We start from the raw sequence: 25,605 nt of genomic DNA, 5'->3' as shown, positions 1-25,605 counted from the left end.
CATAGTTCCATTTATGACATTAGTTTTTTTTTCTGTGTCACATTGCACAGATTTCCCTTCAATTTCTGTCCTGGAAATACAATGTTCCCATTGGGAGATTTCCTCTTACCTTCTGTTCCAGGGACAACTGTAAACATTTTGGATTTTCCATCAGCTTTTGTCGAGGTGACAATGGTCACAAGGACAGTGCGCGAGGACATAGATTCTAACTGTTCCAAACACTGCCCAAAACTAAAAAACTTTATTAGTGGTAGAATATATAATATTTACATTCAATTAAAACAGTAAGGCCAATCGTATAGAATTTATTAAGCATGGAGGCAGTTAACATGTAGTTGGCAAAACAGTAAACTATGAAGATTTGCTCATATGTAGTGAAAACTTCTACAGATTTTTAATGTATAAGTATGTTACACAAACAATCATTACGCTGTTAAGCTTTCGTAGTCTTTAGCAAAACCACCAAATGCCAAGCATATTAGTTCTACATATTCTTGTCTGTTGCATCCCTTATCTTTGTAAGGCTTTACTTTCTCCAGCAGGATTTCAATTGTTTTTGGATTTTTATTTTCCTGCAGAAAAAAAATATATTCAACTATTGTTGCAGAAAACATTTCTAGAAAATTCTAGAAAATACTGTTTTATCTACAGTAATATTGGCAACCGTTTCTATAGAATACAACTTTTTAGCATGAGCTAAATATTTGTTAACATTAGATACATAAGTGCAATTGTTTTATAATGTGTGTGCATATATACTGTACATATTTATGTATGAGAAAGTATTTTTTTCTTTATTTCAACATTCTGCACTTGTACATTCTCCTAGACTGGTAAAGAATGCAGATGAAGAGAATATGGAGGGATAAGGGTTTCTGGTAGTGGGGCATTACTATTTTTATTTTCTCATTATTATTTATTTGGGCAGTTGAAAATTGTAATTGAAAGTTTTTTGGGTTTGACACATAATTGGGAACAGGCAGTAATGGTGGGGGGGGGGGGGGGGGGGGGGGAACAGAGCAACCACAGGTGATGGTGGCTATGGACAATGGAGTCTTATCCTTAGAAATTTGCATTAATATTAGTGGCAGCAGCAAAAAAAGCACAGACAGACCAGTCCTTGTTAATTTTCATTGTCAACCTCTCAGTGCTTGTGAGTAACAGTCTTTTTTTTTGGTGACTATGCTACTACCCATCCACTACCATCTGGGAAAACGAACTGAAGGATGGGTGAGATAGAACCTCTATAACAGACCAGGCTAGTGTGGAAAAGAGATCCATTCTGTAGACTCCACAGTGGGGTAATCAGCTGTAGTTCAGGGACAATGGAGTAGTCATGATAAACTGTAAACATCCTGTATATAATGCCAATTGTTCTGGTCCAGCAAATTTGTCTGAGGCCAATGCTTGAAGAAAATAAAACCGTGTAGAATGAATGAAATGGCTACTACTACTGCCACTTCTGGCAATGCTGGTGAAGGTGTAAGAATAGTTTAGGAATAGAAGGGATCTCCTTGCAATTAGAGGATTCACCCATTTTGTAAAAAAAACATTGCAAGCCAGGTAAAGATCATGATTTCATGATGTTTAAATGTAATATCCTTTTCAGGAGCCTCCAAAAATTCCTCCATTTTGCTTTTGCAGTGTAGACTCCAAAGTATGGTTATGCAGTAGTCATCTCTCTGCCCCCTGAAACAACGGAGGATTGAGGAAACTTCCCTATTCTCCCTCCTCTACAGCTTCCCATACATACAATTTTTCCAGCAGTAAATCATGACGTCACCATATTTATAAATGAGGGCAGTGACTTGATTAAAGAGGAAGTAAACTCTCCCACTCTGATGCTTCTCTTCATTTAGTCCATTATAATAAGTAATTATCAGACTATAGCGACTGTAATCCAGCCCAAATCACATATCACTTACTGTTTAAAGAAACTTTAAAAAAACTTTTTCCAGGGGTTAGGCAGCACCATCTTAAGTATTGTTTTCTGAGTCCACAGTGGAGTGTATTTCCGCCCTTACATTGAGCACTTCCTGTACTGTTAACCAAGCCTCCTTCTCAATCCAACGTTTCTATGGCAACCCTGCTTCCCTGTTCATAGCTGACTTGTTTTATTTCATAGTATTTACTTGTGCCTATGTCTAATGTTTCCCTTTGTCAGTCTTATCAGCTTCAGCTGATAAGACTGCAGTAATGGCCAAGTTTACACTGCATGTCATGTCACATGGTCACATGGTGTGTAGGAGGAAGCTCTGAATGATTCTGAAGTGTCCTAGGAGTTCAGTGTTGTGCCATAGGAAGTCCTGATAACAGATAGATAAGCACATAGAGAGTGTGCCATAAATCAGGGGAGATCTGGGCATGCTCAGTGACTTCATTCTAAAGAACAAAAAGGATTACAACAATATTAATCAAGTAAGGAGATATCTACAAGCAGTGTTCATTGGGGTTTTTTATGCTGATTTACATGGGACAAAGTTGTGGGGGAGGGTTTACAACCACTTTAAGCTTCTTATCTCTCACATCTGTATACCCCATATGGAATAACAAGACACTTCCCCTAAAAAAACTGAGATATCCCCTGGAGATAGTTAATATTATTTTCGCTAATAGTGCATAAATGTAAATCTCTACTAATTGTAAATAATAAAAGGTAACTTATTAAGTAATTATAACCTTAAAAAACCCTCGAACAAGGAACAGGTTTAGTCAACGTTTACAGCAAATACCAGATCGCCACTATACAGTGTATATAATAATGATCCTGTACAGCCAAAATAGCAGCATGGGGTATGCCCCAATGGCCCTATTTTGTACTGCCAATGAAAAAAATTTTCATTAAAGAGAAATAAAAAAAACAAAAAAAATAAAAATAGCAGCATACAGTCCAACATCCCTCCTATGCACCAATAACAAAATGCACAAACATTGGTAGTATTTCCATTGCGTTCAATAATACCCCAGTATCTTAAAGGAAGCTAAATGATTGCATTGGTTATTTAGATGTGCACAGATATAAGCATTCACCATATTCCACTGTAATGCATGCTCAAAGGCCTCTACTTAGGACTAGGATATAACCTATATCATGAAACAATACTTTCTGCATGATGCCAAAAATTACTCTTCAATTGGGAGTTGAAAACACAGGTAGCAAAAACCTGTTTATTGACTCATTGAATTTTAAATATCAAAGTTCATCACTTATATCCACATACTCTGAGGCACTGTCCTGTGTACCATCAACCATATACCTGACACCAATAAAGTTGGCCATTTAGGATAGAATGCCTTGCAAAATATACTAATCATAGGCCGCTTAGATTCAACTATAATAGTGGGTTGATCACATAGTTTACGTCCAATAAGTGCATAAGCATGATCTTGAATATTTGGTGTGTTTGTCAATCAGACACTGCGTTCATTCCAAACAAATCATATAAATTCTCACTTTTTGCACCTTTCAAGGTATGCATTCAATAGTACCATTAATAACTCAATGCAATTATGCAGTCTTACTGTTCCTCTGCCGATTGAATTAGGAGATTGACCTGTAGTCTTGGCACCCTGATGCAACCGTTAATGGCTCACACTAAATCTGGCAACTCGGTTTTGGATAGAAGCCCCAGGAAGGTGCAACAAGTAGGCATTTATACAAGCTTGTCAGCTTGCAATTATAAAGTCCTGCATGGGGTTCTTCTTATTGCTGGGGGCGGTTTACAGCAGTAGACACTAAATCTAAATAGTTTTTGTTGTAAGTAGTCGTTTTGTACTTTATGGAATAAAATGGAAAATATTTCAAGGGATTTGCTCTGCTGTGCCTAGTGTTGCACCACTCTGGCACAGTTTATCATGGGTAGTGAGTAGAATAACTGTTTTTAATTCAATTCAATTTAACTCAGTTAGGCAACTGCAGTATTGTGCAAGGTACACATATATCCTTTTTTTTCCTTTTAACTCCTTTCCTGAGCATTTCAGGGGTCACAAGTACCTGGGAAGATAAAAGTGCAGATATTGTTCTCAGCTACAAGAAAAAGCCTTGCGTGCGTTGCTGCATGTTTTCTTGCAGACAATTTGTGCTTTATCTACTTTTGACTTCTACACTCTTTGCATTACCTGCTCCTTACCCCTGCATTCTGTGGGTTATTTACTCCTGGCCCCTGCGCTCTGTGTGTTACTTACTCCTGACCCATGTACTCGTGTGTGCGTTACCCACTCTTGACCTGTGCATACATACTCTTGGTTAGAAAAATGCACTTTCCTGTAGTTATTTCCAGCACAACTTTGGTATAATTTGTGCTGCCTCAGCTTTTTAGCCCAAAATGTAATTAAATCCCTCTGACTAAAATGATAACACATAGATTTTTCATATAAGCAAGCTATTACTGGTGATATATCGCGACACACCAAGGAAAAATAATATATGTTTTAATAAATTGTAATTGTAACATGTTGGATTTCTGCTAACAGAAATAAATGCAAAAGTGACATTTTCACAAGTTTGTGATTGTTAAGGCTTCATTCACACCTGAGCATTTTGTAGCTTGAAGCCTGAAGCTTCAAAATGCTCAGGGAGAAAAACAAATCAATTATTCTCTATGGAGGTGGTTCACATCTTCACTTCAAGTCACCTGAAGCCAAATGCCTGAAGCTCAAAAAAGTTTTGTAGCTACTAGCATTAAACAGTGTTCTGTTTTATATCTGCCTGGAATTTGGCTTTAAAATGTGGACATCACGCTCAATATGCTTCTAGCAACTCTTACAGACCTTCTAAATAGCTGATAATAAATACTGTAAAACCGCAAATGTAAAATAACTTAAATTCTGTTATTTATATTTAAGGGAGAAAAATGGCTTCAAGGCTCTGGAAGGTACTCACTTTTATTATTTGACCAAAATTGGCATCAATTATTTGTTTTAATTTATCTCCGGATAATTTTCCATCTGGCCCAACTTCGTCAAGGAAAACTTTAAGAATTTTAAAAAAACATGACACAATAGGTGTGTCCATTTTTGAGCTGTGATTTGGTAATCCTGCAATACAAAAAAATAACGCTGAAACATTTAAGAGGTAAGCTCACTAATGCTAATGCCATTGCTCAAATAAAAAAAAAAATACACATAAAACACTGTTTATCAAATGTAAAAACATGAACTAAAGAAGTCTGCAATGATTTTCCTTTATCCAAGTCATGGTATAGCTAACAGTAGTTAGTCACATTTAACTAGACTTCTTCTATATTGTTGAAGATGCTTCACCACTTGGTCAAGTGGCTTCCTTGATTCAGATAACATAGGTTAGGAACATAATCCAGCATTTATACCAACCTTAAAGTGGTATTAAATCTATGTTTAAAAAATGGTCCCTAGCCGGTACACCTGACTTCTCCCCCTCGAGCAGTGCCCCCAGAGAAAGCCACTTGCCCTGGGGGTACCACTGCATGCTTGCTCCCAAACCACTGCTCTATGCGTTCATAAGACACATAGAGCTGCGGCTTCTCTCTGCCGCCACTCTCTCGTCATTGGCTCACTGGCATTTATTAACAGCAGTGGGAGCCAATGGGCTCTCACTGCTATCTGAGCCAGTGAGAAGGGAGAGTTCCGGGACAGCCAAGGCTATCATGAACATCGCTGGATCGGAAGAAGCTCAGGTAAGGATTTCGGGGGGCTGGGGGGTGCTACACACAAGAAGGTTTTTTACCTTCCTACATAGAGTACCAGAAGGCAAAAACATTCAGCCTTTAGAACCACTTTAACCCAGTCCCCATGTACCATGAAGCACTGAGACAGGTGTCAGTTGTTTGAAGCATTTTCAGGAACGTGTAATTGTTGTCAAATGCTAAAGACCCTTCCTTTCACTTGCAAAAAGGGGGAATTATGAAGTACCTGTTAATTCTGTATCTTGGAGTACAGTACTATACTATACACAAGAACTGATTCATAGACCATCAGTTATATTTTACAGCCTTCAGGTGACCTGACACTAGCAAAAGCTTTGCAGCAGGGCTGCCAATCAGAAGAGGCTGGAGGGAATCTAAAGGGACCCAGAAGCTAGAGTGTCTACTACAGTGATTTCCAGCTTCCACAGGGATCCTGCAGGTCCCACATGCATACTTACATTGGCTCAAACTGGGTCAATGTAACTATGTAAAAATTGCCATACCTAAACTTCAGCTTTTAAGGGTATGTTTAGCAGTGGTGGCCCGTCCATTAGGGGCACAGGGGGCCACCCCCTAATCCATGCTTCTGGCCCCTAATCTACATGCAAGGCACCAGAGGCATGGAATCCAAAGAGTTTGTTTTTTTAGAAGCATGTGATTAGAGCCAGAGGCTCTAAAATGCTTTGAAAAAGGGTGGGCTTTGGGCACAGCTGAGCCCACCCAGGTGTGTGACATTAGCAAATTAATATTTGCTATTGTCTTTGTGCTTCTTCTCCTGGCCAATCAGGAAGCGGGTCAAGACGCAAGAAGGAGCCAAAACTGCTAGATGAGGTGCAGGGCTGGTGGGGGAACAGATGAGCGAGCAACCGACCAGGGGGCTGGTGGTGGTGGCAGGTGTCTTGTTTAACACCCCCCCCCCCCCTAAATATACAGCACCAGCCGCCACTGATGTATAGGCAAAAAATTGGTTTGACAATACATACACTTTAATCAACTAGATCTACAGATTGATTCACTCATTTATATTATAAAGTGCGGTGCAAACTGTTGGTGATATATAGATATTGTAGAATAATAATAATTATTATTAATATCTCTAAAACCCATGGAAGAATATTGATGGTTCTGCAAAGGAATATAAAAAATGTACATGATGAAATTCTTAGCTCATCTCATTATCAAAATCTGCTTGATAGTATGAATCTCAGCTCTACGAGCAGGTCCCTCTGATTCCTCCTGTATTGAATTGTATTATGACTTTACTGTCTGCCCTCATGTTGTAAAGCGATGCGCAAAATGTTGCCGATATATATAAATCCTGTCTAATAATAATAATAATAATCTCAATGTTAACAAAATAAGGCTGCAGTAAAATAATGTTCTTTTAAAGATCAAACTGAATATTTTCCCTGTATTATTTTATCTATATGTGAATATGCCATTCCTAGAACATTATTATTGATTTGTTAAACACCAACATTTCATGCTTGACGACTAGGGATGGCCGAACGGTTCGCCCGGCGGTAATTTCGCTTCAAATTTCGGCTGTTCGCAGTAAGCCCGATCGGCGGACTATTGCCGCTGTTCGCCCGGCGGACTTCCGTGTTTACTGTGTAAAAGAACTTTGACCTATGATGACACATCCATCATGGGGTACAGGACAGCCAATTGAGACATTCCAGCACATGGACACTTGGACATTCCCCCTAACTTATAAATAGACCCGATCCCGGGCCATTTTACATTCTTTCTTCTGTCACTATAGGGAGAGGTTGCTGTGTGGAGCAGGGAGAGATTGCAGTGACCCACATTGCTAGCTTTTTGGTCCACAAAAGTTATTTTCAGGACTGGTATAGGTGTTAGGTGTAGTTCAGGATATAGGTTTGAGGCAGTGCTGTGCTAGTGATTGTTGCAGCAGCCTGAGTGTCTTTCGTCAGTGTAGAGAAAGGGACAGGACGCTGTGTGCTGCAAGGACAGTCAGTTTAATCATTAGCTGTTACTATTAGGTCCACAAAAGTGCCATTCAAGTTATTGTTCCAGCAGCCTCTGTTTTGTCAGTTTAAATAGGGACAGGCCGGAAGCTGTGTGTGAGGCAGTGAGGGACAGTCAGTTTAATCAGTAGCTGTTACTATTAGGTCCACAAAGGTTCTTTTCAGGACTGGTATGGTAATAGGCTTGTACACGTATAATATTCTTTCTTCTGCCCTTCTGCTGCAGTCTGCTAATCATTCAGAACCTACTTGTTCCACAAAGGTCCTTATAAGGACTGGTAAGGTCTAGGGTGCTACAGTACATAGGGTTGAGTGAGGTACAGTCTGCTATTCGTTAAGGACTGGTATAGGTCCACAATACATAGGGTTGAGGTGCACTACTGCTGACTGCTGCCCTATACTGCAGCAGTCCTTCATCAGTATAGGGACTGACGTACAGTCTGCTAATCATTCATAACCTACTTGTTCCACAAAGGTCCTTATAAGGACTGGTAAGGTCTAGGGTGCTACAGTACATAGGGTTGAGTGAGGTACAGTCTGCTATTCGTTAAGGACTGGTATAGGTCCACAATACATTGGGTTGAGGTGCACTACTGCTGACTGCTGCTCTACTGCTGCAGTAGTCCTTTCTCAGTATAGGGACTGACGTACAGTCTGCTAATCATTCACAACCTACTTGTTCCACAAAGGTCCTTATAAGGACTGGTAAGGTCTAGGGTGGTACAGTAAATAGGGTTGAGTGAGGTACAGTCTGCTATTCATTAAGGACTGGTATAGGTCCACAATACATAGGGTTGAGGTGCACTACTGCTGACTGCTGCTCTACTGCTGCAGTAGTCCTTTATCAGTATAGGGACTGAAAGTTTTGTCACAGGGTCATTTAAAAAATGACAGGCAGAGGAAGAGGCAGGCCCTTTCGCAGGGGTGGTAGGGGTAGGGCAGGAGAAACAGGCTTGAGCCAAAGTGGGAAGTTGCAGAAGGTGCGTTCAATTCATTTAAAGGACGCACCAGACTTGGTTGAGTGGCTCACTCAGCCTTACTCTTCTGCACCCTCCTCATCCTCTCGATCTGCACCCTCTTCTTCACTCTCTGCTATGTGCACCCCCAAAGACACCAACAACACCACCACATACCTTCCGCTTGAGTCACAGGAATTATTTTCCGATCCATATCAAGACATTTCTGATGCGCAGCAACTCTTGGTATTGGATCAGGAAGAGGAGGTGGCAACAACCGCCACTCAGCAGTCTGACGACAGTACCCAGATCAGCCCAAGGAGGAGGTTGGTCCCCGCTGTTGCTGCCTACTCCGAGATCTCTACTTATAGCGGTGGGGAAGGTGACGTCGATGATGACGTGTCTGGTGATGTCACGTGGGTGCCCACAAGAGAGGAAGAGGAGGGGAGTTCAGAGGGAGATATGGACCAGCAGATAGGGAGGAGAAGCAGGAGAAACTTACATTGCACAGGAGGGAGAAAGCAGACTGCAAATGTATCAGGAGCGAGTCATCGACCATGTAAGGTCACATCTGGCGCTCCCAGGACACCGGCACATGGCTCCGCAGTGTGGGCTTTTTTTAACGTGTCCGCTGCTGACAATAGCGTTGCCATCTGCAATCTTTGCAGTCAACGCATTAGTCGCGGTAAGCCCAACACTCACCTAAGGACGACCGCCTTAAGAAGGCACATGAGCAGCCATCACTGAGCCCAGTGGGAGCAACGGAACACACAAAGCCACACTCCAGGCTCTCACCGCCCAGCCTCGTCTTCTACTTCTCCTTCTCCTCTCTCCTCACAATTGTCCTCCACTCCACCTTCCATCACGCCAAGCTCACGTTTTTCTGCAATAAGGCAGGCTTCCGTGGGCCTAATGTTCGAGCGTAAAAAAATGATGACGCCGGATAACCCTCTTGCCCAACGGTTGAAGGCTGGCTTGTCAGAACTCATAGCCCGCCAACTACTGCCATATAAATTGGTGGACTCGGAGGCCTTTCGCAAATTTGTGGCCATTGGAACACCACAATGGAAGGTCCCAGGAAGGAAGTATTTCTCAGAGAAGGGCATCCCAGAGCTATATGGCCATGTTCAGCGGCAAGTGAATGTATCTCTGGCACACAGTGTCGGTGCCAAGATACATCTGACCACAGACACGTGGTCTAGCAAACACGGGCAGGGAAGGTATATCACTTTTACTGCCCACTGGGTGAACCTTCTGACGGCCGTCAAGCATGTAACCCGTGGCACCCATGTAGATTTGGTTTTACCGCCACGGATTGCATGCAGGCCTGGCTCTTCTTCTCCTCCTCCTCCTCCTACTCCATGCTCCTCCCTCTCCTCCTCGGCTGACTCCTCCTTTTGCGCTGCTAGCGTCTCTTCCACTGCGCCGCCCAAGCTCCCCAGAACCTATTCGACATGCCAGGTGAGACGTTGCCATGCCGTGCTGTGTCTGTTGTGCCTGGAAGCCAAGAGCCACACTGGCCCGGCACTCCTTTCAGCTTTGTGTTCGCAGGCAGATCAGTGGCTAACACCACTCAATTTGACAGCTGGTAAAGTGGTGTGTGACAACAGTACCAATCTGCTTAGCGCATTGAAACAGGGCAAAATCACGCACGTGCCATGCATGGCACACGTCTTAAACTTGGTCGTCCAGCGATTCGTTGTCAAATACCCTGGGGTCCAGGACAACTTGCGGCAGGCAAGGAAAATCTCGGCCCATTTCAGAAGATCTTACACGGCCATGGCTCGCCTTGCTGATATTCAGCGGCGACACAATCTGCTGGTCAGACGTCTTATTTGCGATTGCCCGACGCGATGGAACTCAACCTTCTATATGCTTGATAGGCTGCTCCAGCAGAAACGTGCAGTTAACGTCTACCTGTATGAACTCTGTGGCAGAACAGGTTCTGGGGAGCTGGGGTTTTTTTCACTGCGCCAGTGGCTGCTCCTGCGCGACGCATGCAGATTTCTGCGGGCATTTGAGGAGATCACCAAACTGGTCAGTCGCAGCCATGGCGCCATTAGTGACATGGTACCTTATGCCTTCTTTATGGAGCGTGCATTGCGTCGTGTCATTGATCAAGCTGTGGAGGAGCAGGAGCGGGAAGATGAGGAAGTCGCAATGCTGGATGAATTCCCAGTGGGGGCTACTCTATCTGAGACAAGTGAACAACAGGAGTCTGAAGAGGAGTCAGAGGAGGATGGTGCCGGGGCGGATGAGGAGGAGCAAGAAGAGCATGCTTTAAACCTTTCTGGGATCCCTGTTGTGCGTGGATGGGGAGAGGAGAATGAAGAGGATGACATTATCCTGGATGATGAGCAGGAGCCAGGCCACCACACCGCTTCCAGTTTAGTGCAAATGGGGGCCTTCATGCTCCAGTGTTTTAATAGGGACCCCTGTATAAAAAGCATAAGGGTCAAGGACCAGTACTGGGTGGCAACGTACTTAGACCCCCGGTACAAACACAAAATGGCGGAAATGTTACCGCCGTCACAGAGGGCTGGCAGAATGGAGCACTTCCAGGCCTGTAATGCTGCATTCTGCTTTTGCGTGCGCTGGCAGAGGAGGAATTCCCACTCCCAGAGAAAGAGTTGCGGGTACCAATCCAACAGCGTCTGCAAGAAGAGGCTGGTTTGAAGATGTGTTGGTGACTTCTGATATGAGGTCATTCTTTCAGCCGACCCATCGACAGGTCTCATCCGGATCCAGCATCAGGGAACGCCTAGACCGTCAGGTGTCCGACTACATCGGGTTAACGGCCAATGTGGACGCTCTGAGGAGTGATGAACCCCTGGACTACTGGGTGGGCAGGCTTGACCTCTGACCAGAGCTTGCCCAATTTGCAATCGAACTGTTGGCTTGCCCCTCATCCAGTGTCCTGTCCGAAAGGACGTTCAGCGCAGCAGGGGGGATAGTGACCGATAAGCGTACTCGCCTAGCTCATGACAGTGTTAACTACCTCACATTTCTAAAAATGAATGAGGCATGGATCTCGGAGGAATTCAACACATGTGACCAGTAGACCATGTATATGTCTATAAACAATTTTTTTAATCGAGCACACAGACCTTCTTTCTTCATTTGGCTCACTTCCTTGTCCAAAAAAAGCACACCGTACTATATGCCCGTACCCTCCTGTTTGAAGAGGTTGAGTGGTGTCATATTTCTACTGGGGCTGCTTATTATGAGGGGCTCCCACCATCCCTTTGCTGTGCTGACTTCCTCCTGGGGCTGTACCTCTGCTGTGCATATTATGAGGGGCTCCCACCATCCCTGTGCTATGCTGACATCCTCCTGGGGCTGCTTATTATGAGGGGCTCCCACCATCCCTGTGCTGTGCTGACTTCCTCCCGGGGCTGCTTATTATGAGGGGCTTCCACCATCCCTGTGCTGTGCTGACTTCCTCCTGGGGCTGTACCTCTGCTGTGCATATTATGAGGGGCTCCCACCATCCCTGTGCTATGCTGACATCCTCCTGGGGCTGCTTATTATGAGGGGCTCCCACCATCCCTGTGCTATGCTGACATCCTCCTGGGGCTGCTTATTATGAGGGGCTCCCACCATCCCTGTGCTGTGCTGACTTCCTCCCGGGGCTGCTTATTATGAGGGGCTCCCACCATCCCTGTGCTGTGCTGACTTCCTCCTGGGGCTGTACCTCTGCTGTGCATATTATGAGGGGCTCCCACCATCCCTCTGCTGTGCTGACTTCCTCCTGGGGCTGCTTATTATGAGGGCCTCCCACCATCCCTGTGCTTTGCTGACTTCCTCCTGGGGCTGTACCTCTGCTGTGCTTATTATGAGGGGCTCCCACCATCCCTGTGCTATGCTCATTATGAGGGGCTCCCACCATCCCTGTGCTATGCTCATTATGAGGGGCTCCCACCATCCCTGTGCTATGCTGACTTCCTCCTGGGGCTGCTTACAGTGCAGGTGTCATTGCTGTATGTCACGCTGCTGATGTCAGTGCTCTCTATCCCGGTGCTGTTGTCAGATCAATCTATCACGGTGCAGGTGTCATTGTTGTATGTCACGCTGCTGGTGATCATCTCCTGCACCCTCTTCTTTGCCTACCCTGACCTTCCCTCTCCTCCATTGCCTTCATGCGCTCCACAGTCCTGAATTGTCACAACAATTTCACATATAAAAAAAGAATGCTTGTAGTTGTCGATCCCAGATTCACCTCATACATGTGTTATGTCATTGGCCATGTGGTGGGGCTATGTTTGCACAGCTATTAATTATTTTGTGGCTGCAAATTTGACCTGTAGGTTTGCAAAGTTCGCCTCCCATTGAAGTCAATGGGGCCCGCCGCGAACGTTATGGTTTGCAAACTATGGGCCGCGTTCGCGGTCTGCGTTCGCGAAACGTCCCGTCGGAAGTTCGTCCATCACTATTGACGACTTAGTGATGAAGGGTTGATTAACTAAAGGAGTTGAAGCTCTTCAGTTTGAATAACCAATCGTGTTAAAAAAATGCTGTGTTTTTAAATTCTTTCACAAATGACGATCCTGGTTCACTAACTTTCACTTTGTATAGTGAACATAAACTTTGCATGTAAACATTTACTTTGCTGGGTGAAAAGCCTCTACTTGAGTAAATCAGCTCAACTGACTTCACTAGGTGCCTTTTTGTTGAGCCCACAGGCAGCCAGTCAGATAGCATTTTCAGAAGGTAGTCAGTGATACCAGCCTTTATATTTCTCTCATAACAGAACATGACAACAAAAATTACAATTACTTTACAATACACAAAAACGTTACATTCACTTAAGTACTAGTAATACCGAACTACTGTTCTTTATCGAAGTTTATTGGTTTTACATATATTTTTATTTATATGTTTGAGTATATTTATATTATCATTGAATCTCAAAGTGACAAGTTGATGATGTGATTCAAGGCTAACAGGCTACAAATCGATGATAAATCGAGATAAAGGTGTAAATCAAAACCTATATAATATGTATATGCAATATTTTATATTTACCTGACAAAAAAATTATTCTACATTTTATATTAAGTTCTGACCACAATAAATTAGTCAAATAATTTACAAAGCCACTACACATTCCTTTAAACAAGTGAAAAATTAAGATAACTTACCAAAGAACTCTCCGAATAAACACTAAAATATTAATACTGTGGTGGCTCCTTTTATACACCCAGATAATTAGGCTGTATCTTGCCTTTTCTTATTTACCAACCCCTTAGACCTGCTGATTATTTAAAAATACCAAGCAGTAATTAATTTCTGAGTCATTCTGCTGAAGACTTTTAAAAGAGGAAGTTCAGGTTTTGCTAACCTGACCCTAATCCTCTCAGTTTCTCCCTAGCTGCTCTCTTACCTCTGTAGCTGAGCCATGGCCTGGTCCAGTGCTTGAAACCTTGATGCTGAAAGACTTTTAAGCAATGGCCAGTCCAACATTCTGAGCCCCCATTGATTGAATTGAACTTGTACAATGAGAATCTCTACCCTAAAACTTTTACACCTCCAGTTGAAGTTAAAGTTTTTTTTATAGGAAGGCTATGACAGTGGATTATCATTATATTAGTAAAACATGAAATTGTCCTTTTAAGTGGTTGTAAACCTCAGACATGACATCTGGACAAAGCACATATTTTTATAGTGTATACTTGTCTCTCTCCAAAGCACGAAGTGTAATTCCTCTCCGCTGTCTCTTTCTGACAAGTTTTCAGAAAGTCACTTCTGACAAGTTTACCTGACACCGAGAAGTAAAAAGGTGACAGGGGAGAGATCTTTGTGGACAGAAATATGAATGTGAAACATTGTTGTAAGTGGGGTACAATTATCTGTTTGGGCAGAGTTTCAAGTTGAAGACATGATTAAAGCGGAGGTCCACCCTAAAGTGGACCTTCCGCTCATCGGAACCCTCCCCCCCTCCGGTGCCACAATCGGCACCTTTCAGGGGGGAGGGGGGTGCAGTTACCTGGATAATCCAGGTAACTGCACCCACTTCCGGGATAGCTCTCTGCGGAAAGGGGCGTAACTTACGCCCCTTTCCGCAAGTGCCTGCCCCTTCCCGCAAGTGCCCCGCTGCCTGCTGGGAAACACACAGATCCCAGAGGCAGCGGGGAGCGTCCTTATTGCGCAGCGCGATTCGCGCATGCGCAGTAGGGAACCGGGAAATGTAGCCGAAAGGCTCCATTTCCTGATTCCCATACCCAAGATGGCGGCGGCAGGACCCGACAGGCGACCTAGAGATCGGCTTCGGGTGCCGACATCGTGGGCGCGCTGGACAGGTAAGTGTCACTATTTTAAAAGTCAGCAGCTGCAGTATTTGTAGCTGCTGGCTTTTAAAAAAAAAAAAACGCGGAGTCCCGGTGGACTCCCGCTTTAATTCCCTTAACCAAGCTGGAATAGTCCAGATGTGTAAACAGCTGCTGAGTGTCCTCTCCTTACATTACATGAAATCAAGTTTGCAATTCATTCTAGTTTCAAAGACATCTAGACAACAATGTCCTAAACTTCTTTTAATACAAATTAGCAGGACCAAATGTAGTTAACCCTGTATCTGCCAAAAAACATTGTATTTAGTTAGCAAACAAACAATGTTTCCTACGAACAATTACTGTGCCCACGAACGTGAAAGTAGCCATTTTAAACTGTACAAAAGTAAAGAAAAGCACATGGAGCAGCATGCAAGTTAATAATCATAATAGGAGGAACACACGACGAGTACTTAGTTTTTAGAAGAACTTTCTGGATTCTTCTGTACTGATCCTGCTCCCTAAATTTGAGGTCTGACCAGCGTTTCCTCAATTGCTCCTTGGATCGTCATATCTCAAAATTCCAGCGCAGACTCTTCACAACTTTTGTTATGATTTTGGCCTTTCTCAGATTGTGGTTTAGGTACGGTCCATGTTTCCCATCATAGTTGGCCCTCTTCAATATGTCGACTATCTCCACCATCTCACCAAAGGACATATTGGAGGCCTTAAACCTCTTCCTGGATCGGGATTTTTCAGCCTCGGTGCTTTCCCCCTCCTCGTTACTACTAGTAGTAGTAAACACCTGCTGTGTCCTAGCCATGTTCCTCTTCCACTGCAATGAAAGAGACAGGGCGGGGAATATTCGCGAAAGAACGTCAGGGGCGGGCGATGCAGGTGGAGATTCACGCATGCGCAGTGTATATAAAGTTAACATGCTTGTGTTGTACGTACGTTCGGTGTGCTGATTAAGGAGGACGAACGTTCTAACAAAGGTAACATCTTAACATCAGTGGCCTATACTGATTCTAGATTGAGGCCTATATTGGGATAATATTAGCAGAGTTTAGCCTGATATTAGTGTTTTTGTCTTGCAGCAAATATGAAACAATTCAAATACCCTGAATTCATGGGTCACTTCATAGACAAATACAGGGATATGCAAAATTTGTGGGAGGTTAAAAACCCCTTATATTGCAATAAACCAGCTATGAAGGCATCGCTGGAGAAACTGCTGGAATTTGTGAAGACATCCAGTTTTTGGAGAGGAAAATTGGTAGCTTGAGAAGCACATATAGGAAGGATCTTAATAAGGTCCAGGCTTGAGATCAGGAGCTGCAGCAGAGGATGTCTATGTACCCAGTCTGTGGTACTACAACAGGATGCGCTTTCTGGAAGACCAGATGGAAGCCAGGGAATCACTTTCTACACTTCCTTCCACCCTTCCATCAACCCCAGCTGAGGCTTCCGAGGACCAACCTGGCCCTTCCATCCTGGAAGAAGTTGAGGAGCCCAGCTGGAGCCAGGTATAGCATTTTTTACAATATTTATTTTGTGAAAATGATTCTTGTTAACTAGATGTTGTTATTGTTAACAAATTCATTATTTAATAAAAAGTGTTTGACATATCAATAGACAGTAGGGGCCACAAAATGAGTGTGAAAAGAATGAAAAATGCTGGGGTCAGAATGATAGTCTTTTTTATTTATTAACATTTAATTTGCAACAGTCATGAGCTGAAAATTGTGTGATTGATGAACCAAAAAATTAAAACGATGTCCCTTTTTCATAGGAAGACCTCAGCCAGGACGAGACTCTGGAGTGTGGCAGACAGGAGGAGGCAGGGGTAAGTGGCAATCCCAGGTGTCTCCCCTCCGCCTTTCAATAAAAAGGACCAGGAAGGGGAGTAACATGGGGGAGGCAGCACTGGGCCTCATTAAGGACGCTAATGCGGCCCTGAAAAGCACCCCCCCCCAATGCTGAAGAGGCCTATGGCTGCTATTTAGCTGCTAAATTGCAGCAAATGGAGGAGGGCCAATGCCACAGGTGTGAGTAATTTGTTTTTGAGGCCATTCAGAAGGAGTTGAGTGGCCAAATAAGTGATAACATGCACTTATGTATGCTCGCCCATCCTCCTCCTCCTCCTGCCACAAGTCCACCTCCAGAGTCACAGCCTCCAAGGAAGGCTGCAAGGAAGGCTGAAGGGAAGCGTGGAGGGAAGGCTGCAGGGAAGACAATAAAGTGATGGCCTGGGTTCAGTCTGGTTTGATAGAAGATGCAGGCTGTTGTAGTACCACGGCCTGGGGACATATATGTCATCTGCTGCTGTTCATGATCTCTGGGAGTCCTAGACCAGATTTTGCTCCCTATTCTATGGACTTCTTGAAGAAGGAGTCCACATAAAAAACTAAATATTAAAAGCCAACAGCTACAAATACTGCAGCTGCTGACTTTTAATAAATGGACACTTACCTGTCCCAGGGTCCTGCAATGTCAGCAGCCAAAGCCGAGCAATCGCTCAGTTCTCTGCTGCTGCCACCGCCATTCTCATTGAGGGAATCAGGAAGTGAAGCGTTTCGGCTTCACTTCCCGGTTCCCTACTGCACATGCGCAATTTGCGCTGCGTGTCATAAGTGGTCCCCGATATCTCCTGGGACCTGTGTGTTTCCCAGGAGACAGCGGGGGAGTGTGGGAAGGGGCATGACTCCCGCAGAAGTCTATTCCCGGAAGTGGGTGCAGATACCTGTATTATACAGGTATCTGCACCCCCTCCCCCCTGAAAGGTGCCAGGGAGGAATCCTATAAGCGGAAGTTCCACTTTTGGGTGGAACTCCACTTTAAGCTACCAATTTTATTTTCCAAATAGCTGATGTGTGCCCTGGGGTAGAAAGGCTTTGCAAATTCCAGCAGTTTCTCCAGTGTTGCCTTCTTTATTTTGTTATCAGCCAGAATAAATTGAATTTTTTTGTTTTCTGAAAATTTTTGCCTATGTGTTTTTCTTCAAACAGGACAGTTTGTGAGTAGGCAGACACATTTCAAAAATACAATGACAAATTAACAAGGGACACCAACCAACCTTGATGAACTTTAAAAATACAAGATAATAATGTTGTTGTATAAACTAGACACACAGAAAAAAAATGATGGAGATGACTAGAAAATAATTTCAAAATATTCCAAAAAAAGGAGTTCTTGATCAAAGGAAAATTACAATAAAAAAACATTGAAGTAGAAAAGATGTAGCTGGATAGCCGCACTCTGAATTATTCAACTTTATTTCAAAAATGTAATTAAAATCATAGCGGTTCGGTGTGAAACATGTCAGCGGCTGTGCAGTTAGTCTGTTTACCAGCCTAGATGCTATGATTTTAATTACATTTTTGAAATAAAGTTGAATAATTCGGAGTGCGGCTATCCAGCTACATCTTTTCTACTTCAGTTCCTGTTGCAAACAGAGCCAGCACCCTGTGGGATTGTGGAGACAGCTGTTTTGGGAGAAGTCATTACCTTAGAGCGGTAATTCTTTGAATAAAAAAACATTCCAAACAGTATTAAGGAGATCTGGCTTTAAAAAAAAAAAAAAATATTCATGAGATCATTAGAAATAATAAAGAAAGACGTTTGTGAGAACTCTGTGTGGATATGAGCAGCAAAACAACTTTATTCTTCCAGCATTCTAAAGAAGAAGAGAATGCACTACATTAAACTATTTAAAAAATTTCAGCGTGACGAATGTGCTATGTCTATTACGAACAGCAGTTTTACCAGACTGTACTTGAATCTGAGCTTGCGTGAGTTTTTGCGCATTGTAATTGCATACGCACGAATGCACTTTTGGATAGGAACTTTTTCCGACTGTAAAATTGAGAATATGCTGGAATTCGGCCAGCAAAAGTCTGATGGAGCATACACATGGTCGCATTTTTCGACCAAAAGTGCTCATCGGTCTTTTGCTGGCTGAATTTCCAATCATGTGCATGTGGCATTAGTCTTTTTTCTTCCACCGCTCTTCTGTGGGTGAATGTTTAACCTAAAACAGAAGCAGTAGCAAGGAGCCAGGGGGACCATGCCAGAGTTTGGGTGAATATAGCAGCTGGCACTGTTTATTTATTTTGCACAAATGAGGACCTAATAAGTGCAGTAATTTGTAAACATAGCAGGATTTCTTACTATTATTTTCAATTTCCTCATCTCTTTCTCTATCCATGTACTCTTTCCACCCCTTGCAAGACCTGTAATCAGGGCCGTCTTTAAGGCAGGGCAAAAGGGGCAGCTGCCCTGGGCCCTGTCATTGTTGTGGGGCCCAAAGCAGTTGCCTCATACTTGCCAACTATCCCAGTTTAAATTCCCTTGTCCCTTCAAGTTTTAGTCCCTTGCTGTGTCCTGATATCTCAGTGTGAAGTGCTGCTACTAATGCTGCCCAGCTCTGTCCTATTATTGTGTACAGATGACTCACCTGCAGACCCTGTGTTTACATGTAAATAACTGGCATTCATATGTAAATAGCTGCATCCGATGGCAGCATAGATATGTAAATAAAGGCGGCATTCATATTTATATCTTGCCCCCTGCAGAGAGGAGATGATGTGCTGTAACCTCAAGCAGCCAATCAGTGAGCAGTATTACTGTACAGTAATCTCTAACAACCAATCAACAAACAGAAATCGTGTACTGTAACATCTAGCAACTAATCAGTGAGCCGTAATGTGTGCTGTAACCTCTAGCAACCAAGCAGTAATGATACACTGTATCCTCTGGCAACCAATCGCAATCGCTGCCTGATCTGATAGAGTAAACTGATTTTAAATCTAGCTGCTATTTATTGTATGTCTCAGAGCAGGTGGAGAGCGAAATTTTATGAGGGTGGGGGCCCAAATAAACTTATGCCCAGGGTCCAATCAATAGTAAAGACGGCCCTGCCTGTAATTATGTAGACTTTTCCTTTATCTCACACCTAAAAGTGATTGTAAACCCTATTTGTTTTAATAACAAACATGTTATACTTGCCTGCTCTGTGAAATGGTTTTGCACAGATCAGCCCCAATCCTCCAATTCTCGGGTCCCCTGCTGTATGGTTCCTAAAGTATCTGTAAACCCTTGACCTGAACAAAACATATCCTTTTATACTATCCCTTTGTCTTTATTGAAAGTTCCAAGTGTGTTTTCTCTGCTGTTTTCCTTTTATTAACACCAGTCACTTCTGACAGGTTTTACACTAGGAGCAGCCTATCAAGCATATAGAAGGTTGAGTTCCATTGCGTCGGGCAATCGCAAATAAGACGTCTGGCCGGCAGATTGTGTCGCCGCTGAATGTCAGCAAGGCGAGCCATGGCCGTGTAAGATCTTCTGAAATTGGCCGAGATTTTTCTTGCCTGCCGCAAGATGTCCTGGACCCCAGGGTATTTGACAAGTAATCGCTGCACGACCAAGTTTAAGACGTGTGCCATGCATGGCACGTGCGTGATTTTGCCCTGTTTCAATGCGCTAAGCAGATTGGCACCGTTGTCACACACCACTTTACCAACTGTCAAATTGAGCGGTGTTAGCCACTGATCTGCCTGTGAACGCAAAGCTGAAAGGAGTGCCGGGCCAGTGTGGCTCTTGGCTTCCAGGCACAACAGACACAGCATGGCATCGCAACGTCTCACCTGGCATGTCGAATAGGTTCTGGGGAGCTTGGGTGACGCAGCGGAAGAGACGCTAGCAGCTGAAAAGGAGGAGTCAGCCGAGGAGGAGAGGGAGGAGGATGGAGTAGGAGGAGGAGGAGAAGAAGAGTCAGGCCTGCATGCAATCCGTGGCGGTAAAACCAAATCTACACGGGTGCCACGGGTTACATGCTTGACGGCCGTCAGAAGGTTCACCCAGTGGGCAGTAAAAGTGATATACCTTCCCTGCCTGTGTTTGCTAGACCACGTGTCTGTGGTCAGATGTATCTTGGCACCGACACTGTGTGCCAGAGATACATTCCCTTGCCGCTGAACATGGCCATATAGCTCTGGGATGCCCCTCTGTGAGAAATACTTCCTTCCTGGGACCTTCCATTGTGGTGTTCCAATGGCCACAAATTTGCGAAAGGCCTCCGAGTCCACCAGTTTATATGGCAGTAGTTGGCGGGCTATGAGTTCTGACAAGCCAGCCGTCAACCGTTGGGCAAGAGGGTTATCCGGCGTCATCATTTTTTTACGCTCGAACATTAGGCCCACGGAAGCCTGCCGTTTTGCAGAAAAACATGAGCTTGGCGTGATGGAAGGTGGAGTGGAGGACAATTGTGAGGAGAGAGGAGAAGGAGAAGTAGAAGACGAGGCTGTACGGTGAGAGCCTGGAGTGTGGCTTTGTGTGTTCTGTTGCTCTCACTGGGCTCAGTGATGGCTGCTCATGTGCCTTCTTAAGGCGGTCGTCCCTAGGTGAGTGTTGGGCTTACCGCGACTAATGCGTTGACTGCAAAGATTGCAGATGGCAACGCTATTGTCAGCAGCGGACACGTTAAAAAAAGCCCACACTGCGGAGCCATGTGCCGGTGTCCTGGGAGCGCCAGATGTGACCGTACATGGTAGGTGACTCGCTCCTGATACATTTGCAGTCTGCTTTCTCCCTCCTGTGCAATGTAAGTTTCTCCTGCTTCTCCTCCCTATCTGCTGGTCCATATCTCCCTCTGAACTCCCCTCCTCTTCCTCTCTTGTGGGCACCCACGTGACATCACTAGACACGTCATCATCAACGTCACCTTCCCCACCGCTATAAGTAGAGATCTCAGAGTAGGCAGCAACACCGGGGGACCAACCTCCTCCTTGGGCTGATCTGGGTACTGTCCTCGGACTGCTGAGTAGCGGTTGTTGCTACCTCCTCTTCCTGATCCAATACCAAGAGTGGCTGCGCATCAGAAATGTCTTCTTGATATGGATCGGAAAATAATTCCTGTGACTCAAGCGGAAGGTATGTGGTGGTGGTGGTGGTGGTGTTGTTGGTGGTAGTGTCTTTGGGGGTGCACATAGCAGAGAGTGAAGAAGAGGGTGCAGATCGAGAGGATGAGGAGGGTGCAGAAGAGTAAGGCTGAGTGAGCCACTCAACCAAGTCTGGTGCGCCCTTTAAAGTAATTGAACGCACCTTCTGCAACTTCCTACTTTGGCTCAAGCCTGTTGCTCCTGCCCTACCCCTACCACCCCTGCGGAAGGGCCTGCCTCTTCCTCTGCCTGTCATTTTTTAAATGACCCTGTGACAAAACTCTCAGTCCCTATACCGATGAAGGACTGCTGCAGTATAGGGCAGCGGTCAGCAGTAGTGCACCTCAACCCTATGTATTGTGGACCTATACCAGTCCTTATAGAATAGCAGACTGTACCTCACTCAACCCTATGTACTATAGCACCCGACACCAGGTTATTACCAGTCCTTATAAGGACCTTTGTGGAAGAATTAGGTTTTGTGTGAGTGATTAGCAGACTGCAGCAGAAGGGCAGCAGTCAAGTATAATATTCTTTCTATATTTGGAAGAAAGAATATTATAGGTGTACAAGCCTATTACCATACCAGTCCTGAAAAGAACGTTTGTGGAACTAATAGTAACAGCTACTGATTAAACTGACCCTCACTGCCTCACACACTGCTTCCTGCCTGTCCCTATATAAACTGACTAAACAGAGGCTACTGGAACAATAACTGGAATAGCACTTTTGTGGACCTGATAGTAACAGCTAATGACTAAACTGGCTGTCCCTGCAGCACACACCGTCCTGTCCCTTTCTCTAAACTGACAAAAGACACTCAGGCTGCTGCAACAATCACTAGCACAGCACTGCCTATCCTGAACTACACCTAACACCTATACCAGTCCTGAAAAGAACTTTTGTGTACCAAATAGCTAGCGATCTGGGTCACTGCAATCTCTCCCTGCTCCACACAGCAACCTCTCCCTATAGTGACAGAAGAAAGAATGTAAAATGGCCGCCGGATCGGGTCTATTTATAAGTTAGGGGGAATGTCCAAGTGTCCATGTGCTGTAATGTCTCAATTGGCTGTCCTGTACCCCATGATGGATGTGTCATCATAGGTCAAAGTTCTTTTACACAGTAAACACGGAAGTCCGCCGGGCGAACTGCGCCAATAGTCCGCCGAACGGGCGGACCGCGAACAGCCGAAATTCGCCGTGAAACGACCGCCGGGCGAACCGTTCGGCCATCACTAGCAGTGAGCTTTGAAAAACACTAGGTTTTTTGTAGTATAGTGGCTAAAACTAGCCTTGGAAACACACAGTGGATATAAAAAATCTACACATCCCTGTTAAAATGTCAAGTTTCTGTGATGTAAAAAAATGAGACAAAGATAAATAATTTCAGAACTTTTCCCACCTTTAATGTGACCTATAAACTATACAACCCAATTGAAAAATAACTAAAATCTTTTAGGGGGGAAGTAAAAATAAAAAAATAAAATAATGTGATTGCATAAGTGTGCACACCCTCTTATAACTCGGGATGTAGCTGTATTCAAATGAAGCAATCACATTCAAACTTATGTTAAATAGGAGTCAATACACACCTGCCCAGGGCTGGTGCAAGGATATTTGACACCCTAGGCGAAACCTAATTTTGCCGCCCTCCCCCCCGAATGTGGTGTGGAAAATGCACATGGATGGTGGTTTTCCTGCACCGCGTTCTAGTGTGAACTGGGGCTAAAAGTCTTGTGTGTGAGGGCCAGCTCTGTATATGCCAGCAATCACCAGGTGGTATTGACAGGACAGATCCCTGGACACCTCATCTTTGTGTACTCCAGGCCTGGGCAGTGATCAGGGATGATAGATCAGATCAGAGATGGCTGAACAGTGATTTGTACATTTATGGAGGTTTTCCCCCTCCAAAATACAAAAAATTTAGCAGCAATAAAGAATAGCTGCTGCTAATAAAATAAGTTACCTTGTGAGATGTAGCATGAAATAAAATCCATCTAAAAAGCAATGTGGCACAATGACTAAAAAGAATAAATATTAAATATCAAATATTCTACACCGCCACTCAAGACAATGTTGTTTTAACACACACTCAGCCACTAAAAAACACACTTATTGTATGTAGGCTGGGGGAGTCACATCTGTATAGACTGCCCACCTAAGGCTCGGTTCACACAGGGGGCGACACGAGGCGACACGACTTGCCGCGCCGCGACCTGCCGCGACCTCAGCGGCGACTTGCAAATGACTTCTGTATAGAAGTCAATGCAAGTCGCCCGAGGTCGCCCAAAAGTAGTACAGGAACCTTTTTTCTAAGTCGGAGCGACTCGAGTCGCTCCTCTTAGAACGGTTCCGTAGTACAGAACGGGGGCGACTTGTCAGGTCGCGGCACGGCAAGTCGTGTCGCCTCGTGTCGCCCCCTGTGTGAACCGAGCCTAACCTTACAATCACTGGGATGTCCAATTTTATTTATACTTTCTGGAAGGAATTTTAAGTGGATGCAGTGGATCCATGATCTGTCTGTGTTTGGTAGCAAAACGGACAAAGCAAAGTTGAAAGCAGTGTAAGGCTGGGTTCACACTGGAGCGATGCGGGAACGCCGTGAATCCGCGGCGTTTTCCCGCATCGCTTGCCTCCCGCCGGCAGTTCACACTGCCCTATGCGGACTGCTGGGAGTGTCAGTGAAATCTTAATGACACCCCCAGATCAGTCCGCATATCGCAGTGCGATCTGCAAACTCGGACAGGAATCGGATCGCATGGTGTGAACACCCATGCGATCCGATTCTGCTGCGGACCAAAAAAAGGGTCCTGTGCGAGTTTGGGGCGGGTGCAATGCGAATTCAGCCATACTATCTGTATACTATCTGTATGGCTGAACTCGCATCGCACAGAGATCTGATGTGATTTGCACTGCAGTGCGGTGCGAATCACATCCGGGTCTCCCACCCGCAGCTGTGTGAACCCAGCCTAAAGCACACATAAATACAAGAGGCAGCAAGCAGCATAGGTCTGTCAACCAGTGTAGGGCATAATACTATATTTGACACATGTGTACAGTGCAGTTCAGTCAGTATTACATGATGTTATGAGCAATATTACCATCACTCTGGTTGTGTCTCACCCAACCTGTGTGCATCTGCACACCTGTTGGGGCGCTGAAGCAGTGACAGGACATCCTTCCCAAAGCTATAGTCTGCTGCTCTGCTCAATCCCACTACACACTGTGAAGATTCTGTATGTGCAGTTCCCCAGCCACCCTGGTGTCCTGTTTTCTGGCTCAGACCCTGTACAGTACACATGGTTTGCCTGGTGACATATTTTTCAGCTACCTTCTTCTAACTGGGCTGCAGCATCATGCGGGACATGTGCCTGTTCTCCAGGCTCCACTACATGTGACCACAGCCTCACTGGGAGGAAAAAAGAGCTGAGAAGAAACAGCAGCAGAGATCATGAAGTCTCTTACCAGGAGAGGGGATGTTGGCAGTGTTGTGTCGGTGGGAGAGCGCTCTGATCCTGCAGAGTGCCCGCACAGTAGAGGCTAAAAGCATCGAGCCCTGGACAATAGACATTGCTGGAGAGGCTGAGGAGAGGGGAAGAGGCGGAGTTATGGGGGGAGAACGGACCATGCAGCATATGGGAACTGGGCAGAGAGAGAGGCAGAGCTGGCTGTAGTGAAACACAGACAGGTTACTAGCAGTCTGGCACTGTGATGATCAGAGGCGCAGGGGATGACACAGTTCTCCGCCGCCGCTGCGCCTCTGACACTGTACAGAGGGACTCGGGA

At 44.7% G+C, this 25,605-nt stretch overlaps 1 protein-coding gene across 2 annotated transcripts; it reads right to left on the bottom strand.

Annotated features, from left to right (window-relative positions):
• Positions 1-289: 289 nt before the first annotated feature.
• LOC143926990 (uncharacterized) lies at positions 290-25,384 on the bottom strand. 2 transcript variants are annotated; one of them, XR_013262187.1, is made up of 3 exons: positions 13,752-13,834; positions 4,883-5,037; positions 290-572 (listed from the first exon to the last, which is right to left on the bottom strand). XR_013262187.1 is itself a non-coding variant. In XM_077451001.1 (3 exons), exons 1-3 carry the CDS (start codon positions 25,367-25,369, stop codon positions 426-428), a joined length of 387 nt encoding a protein of 128 aa, XP_077307127.1. In that variant the 5' UTR covers positions 25,370-25,384; the 3' UTR covers positions 290-425. The 2 variants fall into 2 exon arrangements, 1 of the variants encoding a protein (XP_077307127.1); XM_077451001.1 differs by lacking the exon at positions 13,752-13,834 and adding an exon at positions 25,285-25,384.
• Positions 25,385-25,605: the final 221 nt, after the last annotated feature.

The sequence above is a fragment of the Lithobates pipiens genome, unplaced genomic scaffold, assembly GCF_037356315.1.
Source record: "Lithobates pipiens isolate NorthernLeopardFrog02 unplaced genomic scaffold, aLitPip1_a1.2 Scaffold_23, whole genome shotgun sequence".
In the NCBI taxonomy this organism is placed as follows: domain Eukaryota; kingdom Metazoa; phylum Chordata; class Amphibia; order Anura; family Ranidae; genus Lithobates; species Lithobates pipiens.
The sequence above is the reverse complement of the archived record's forward strand: the minus strand, read 5'-3'. Positions and strand labels throughout refer to the sequence as shown.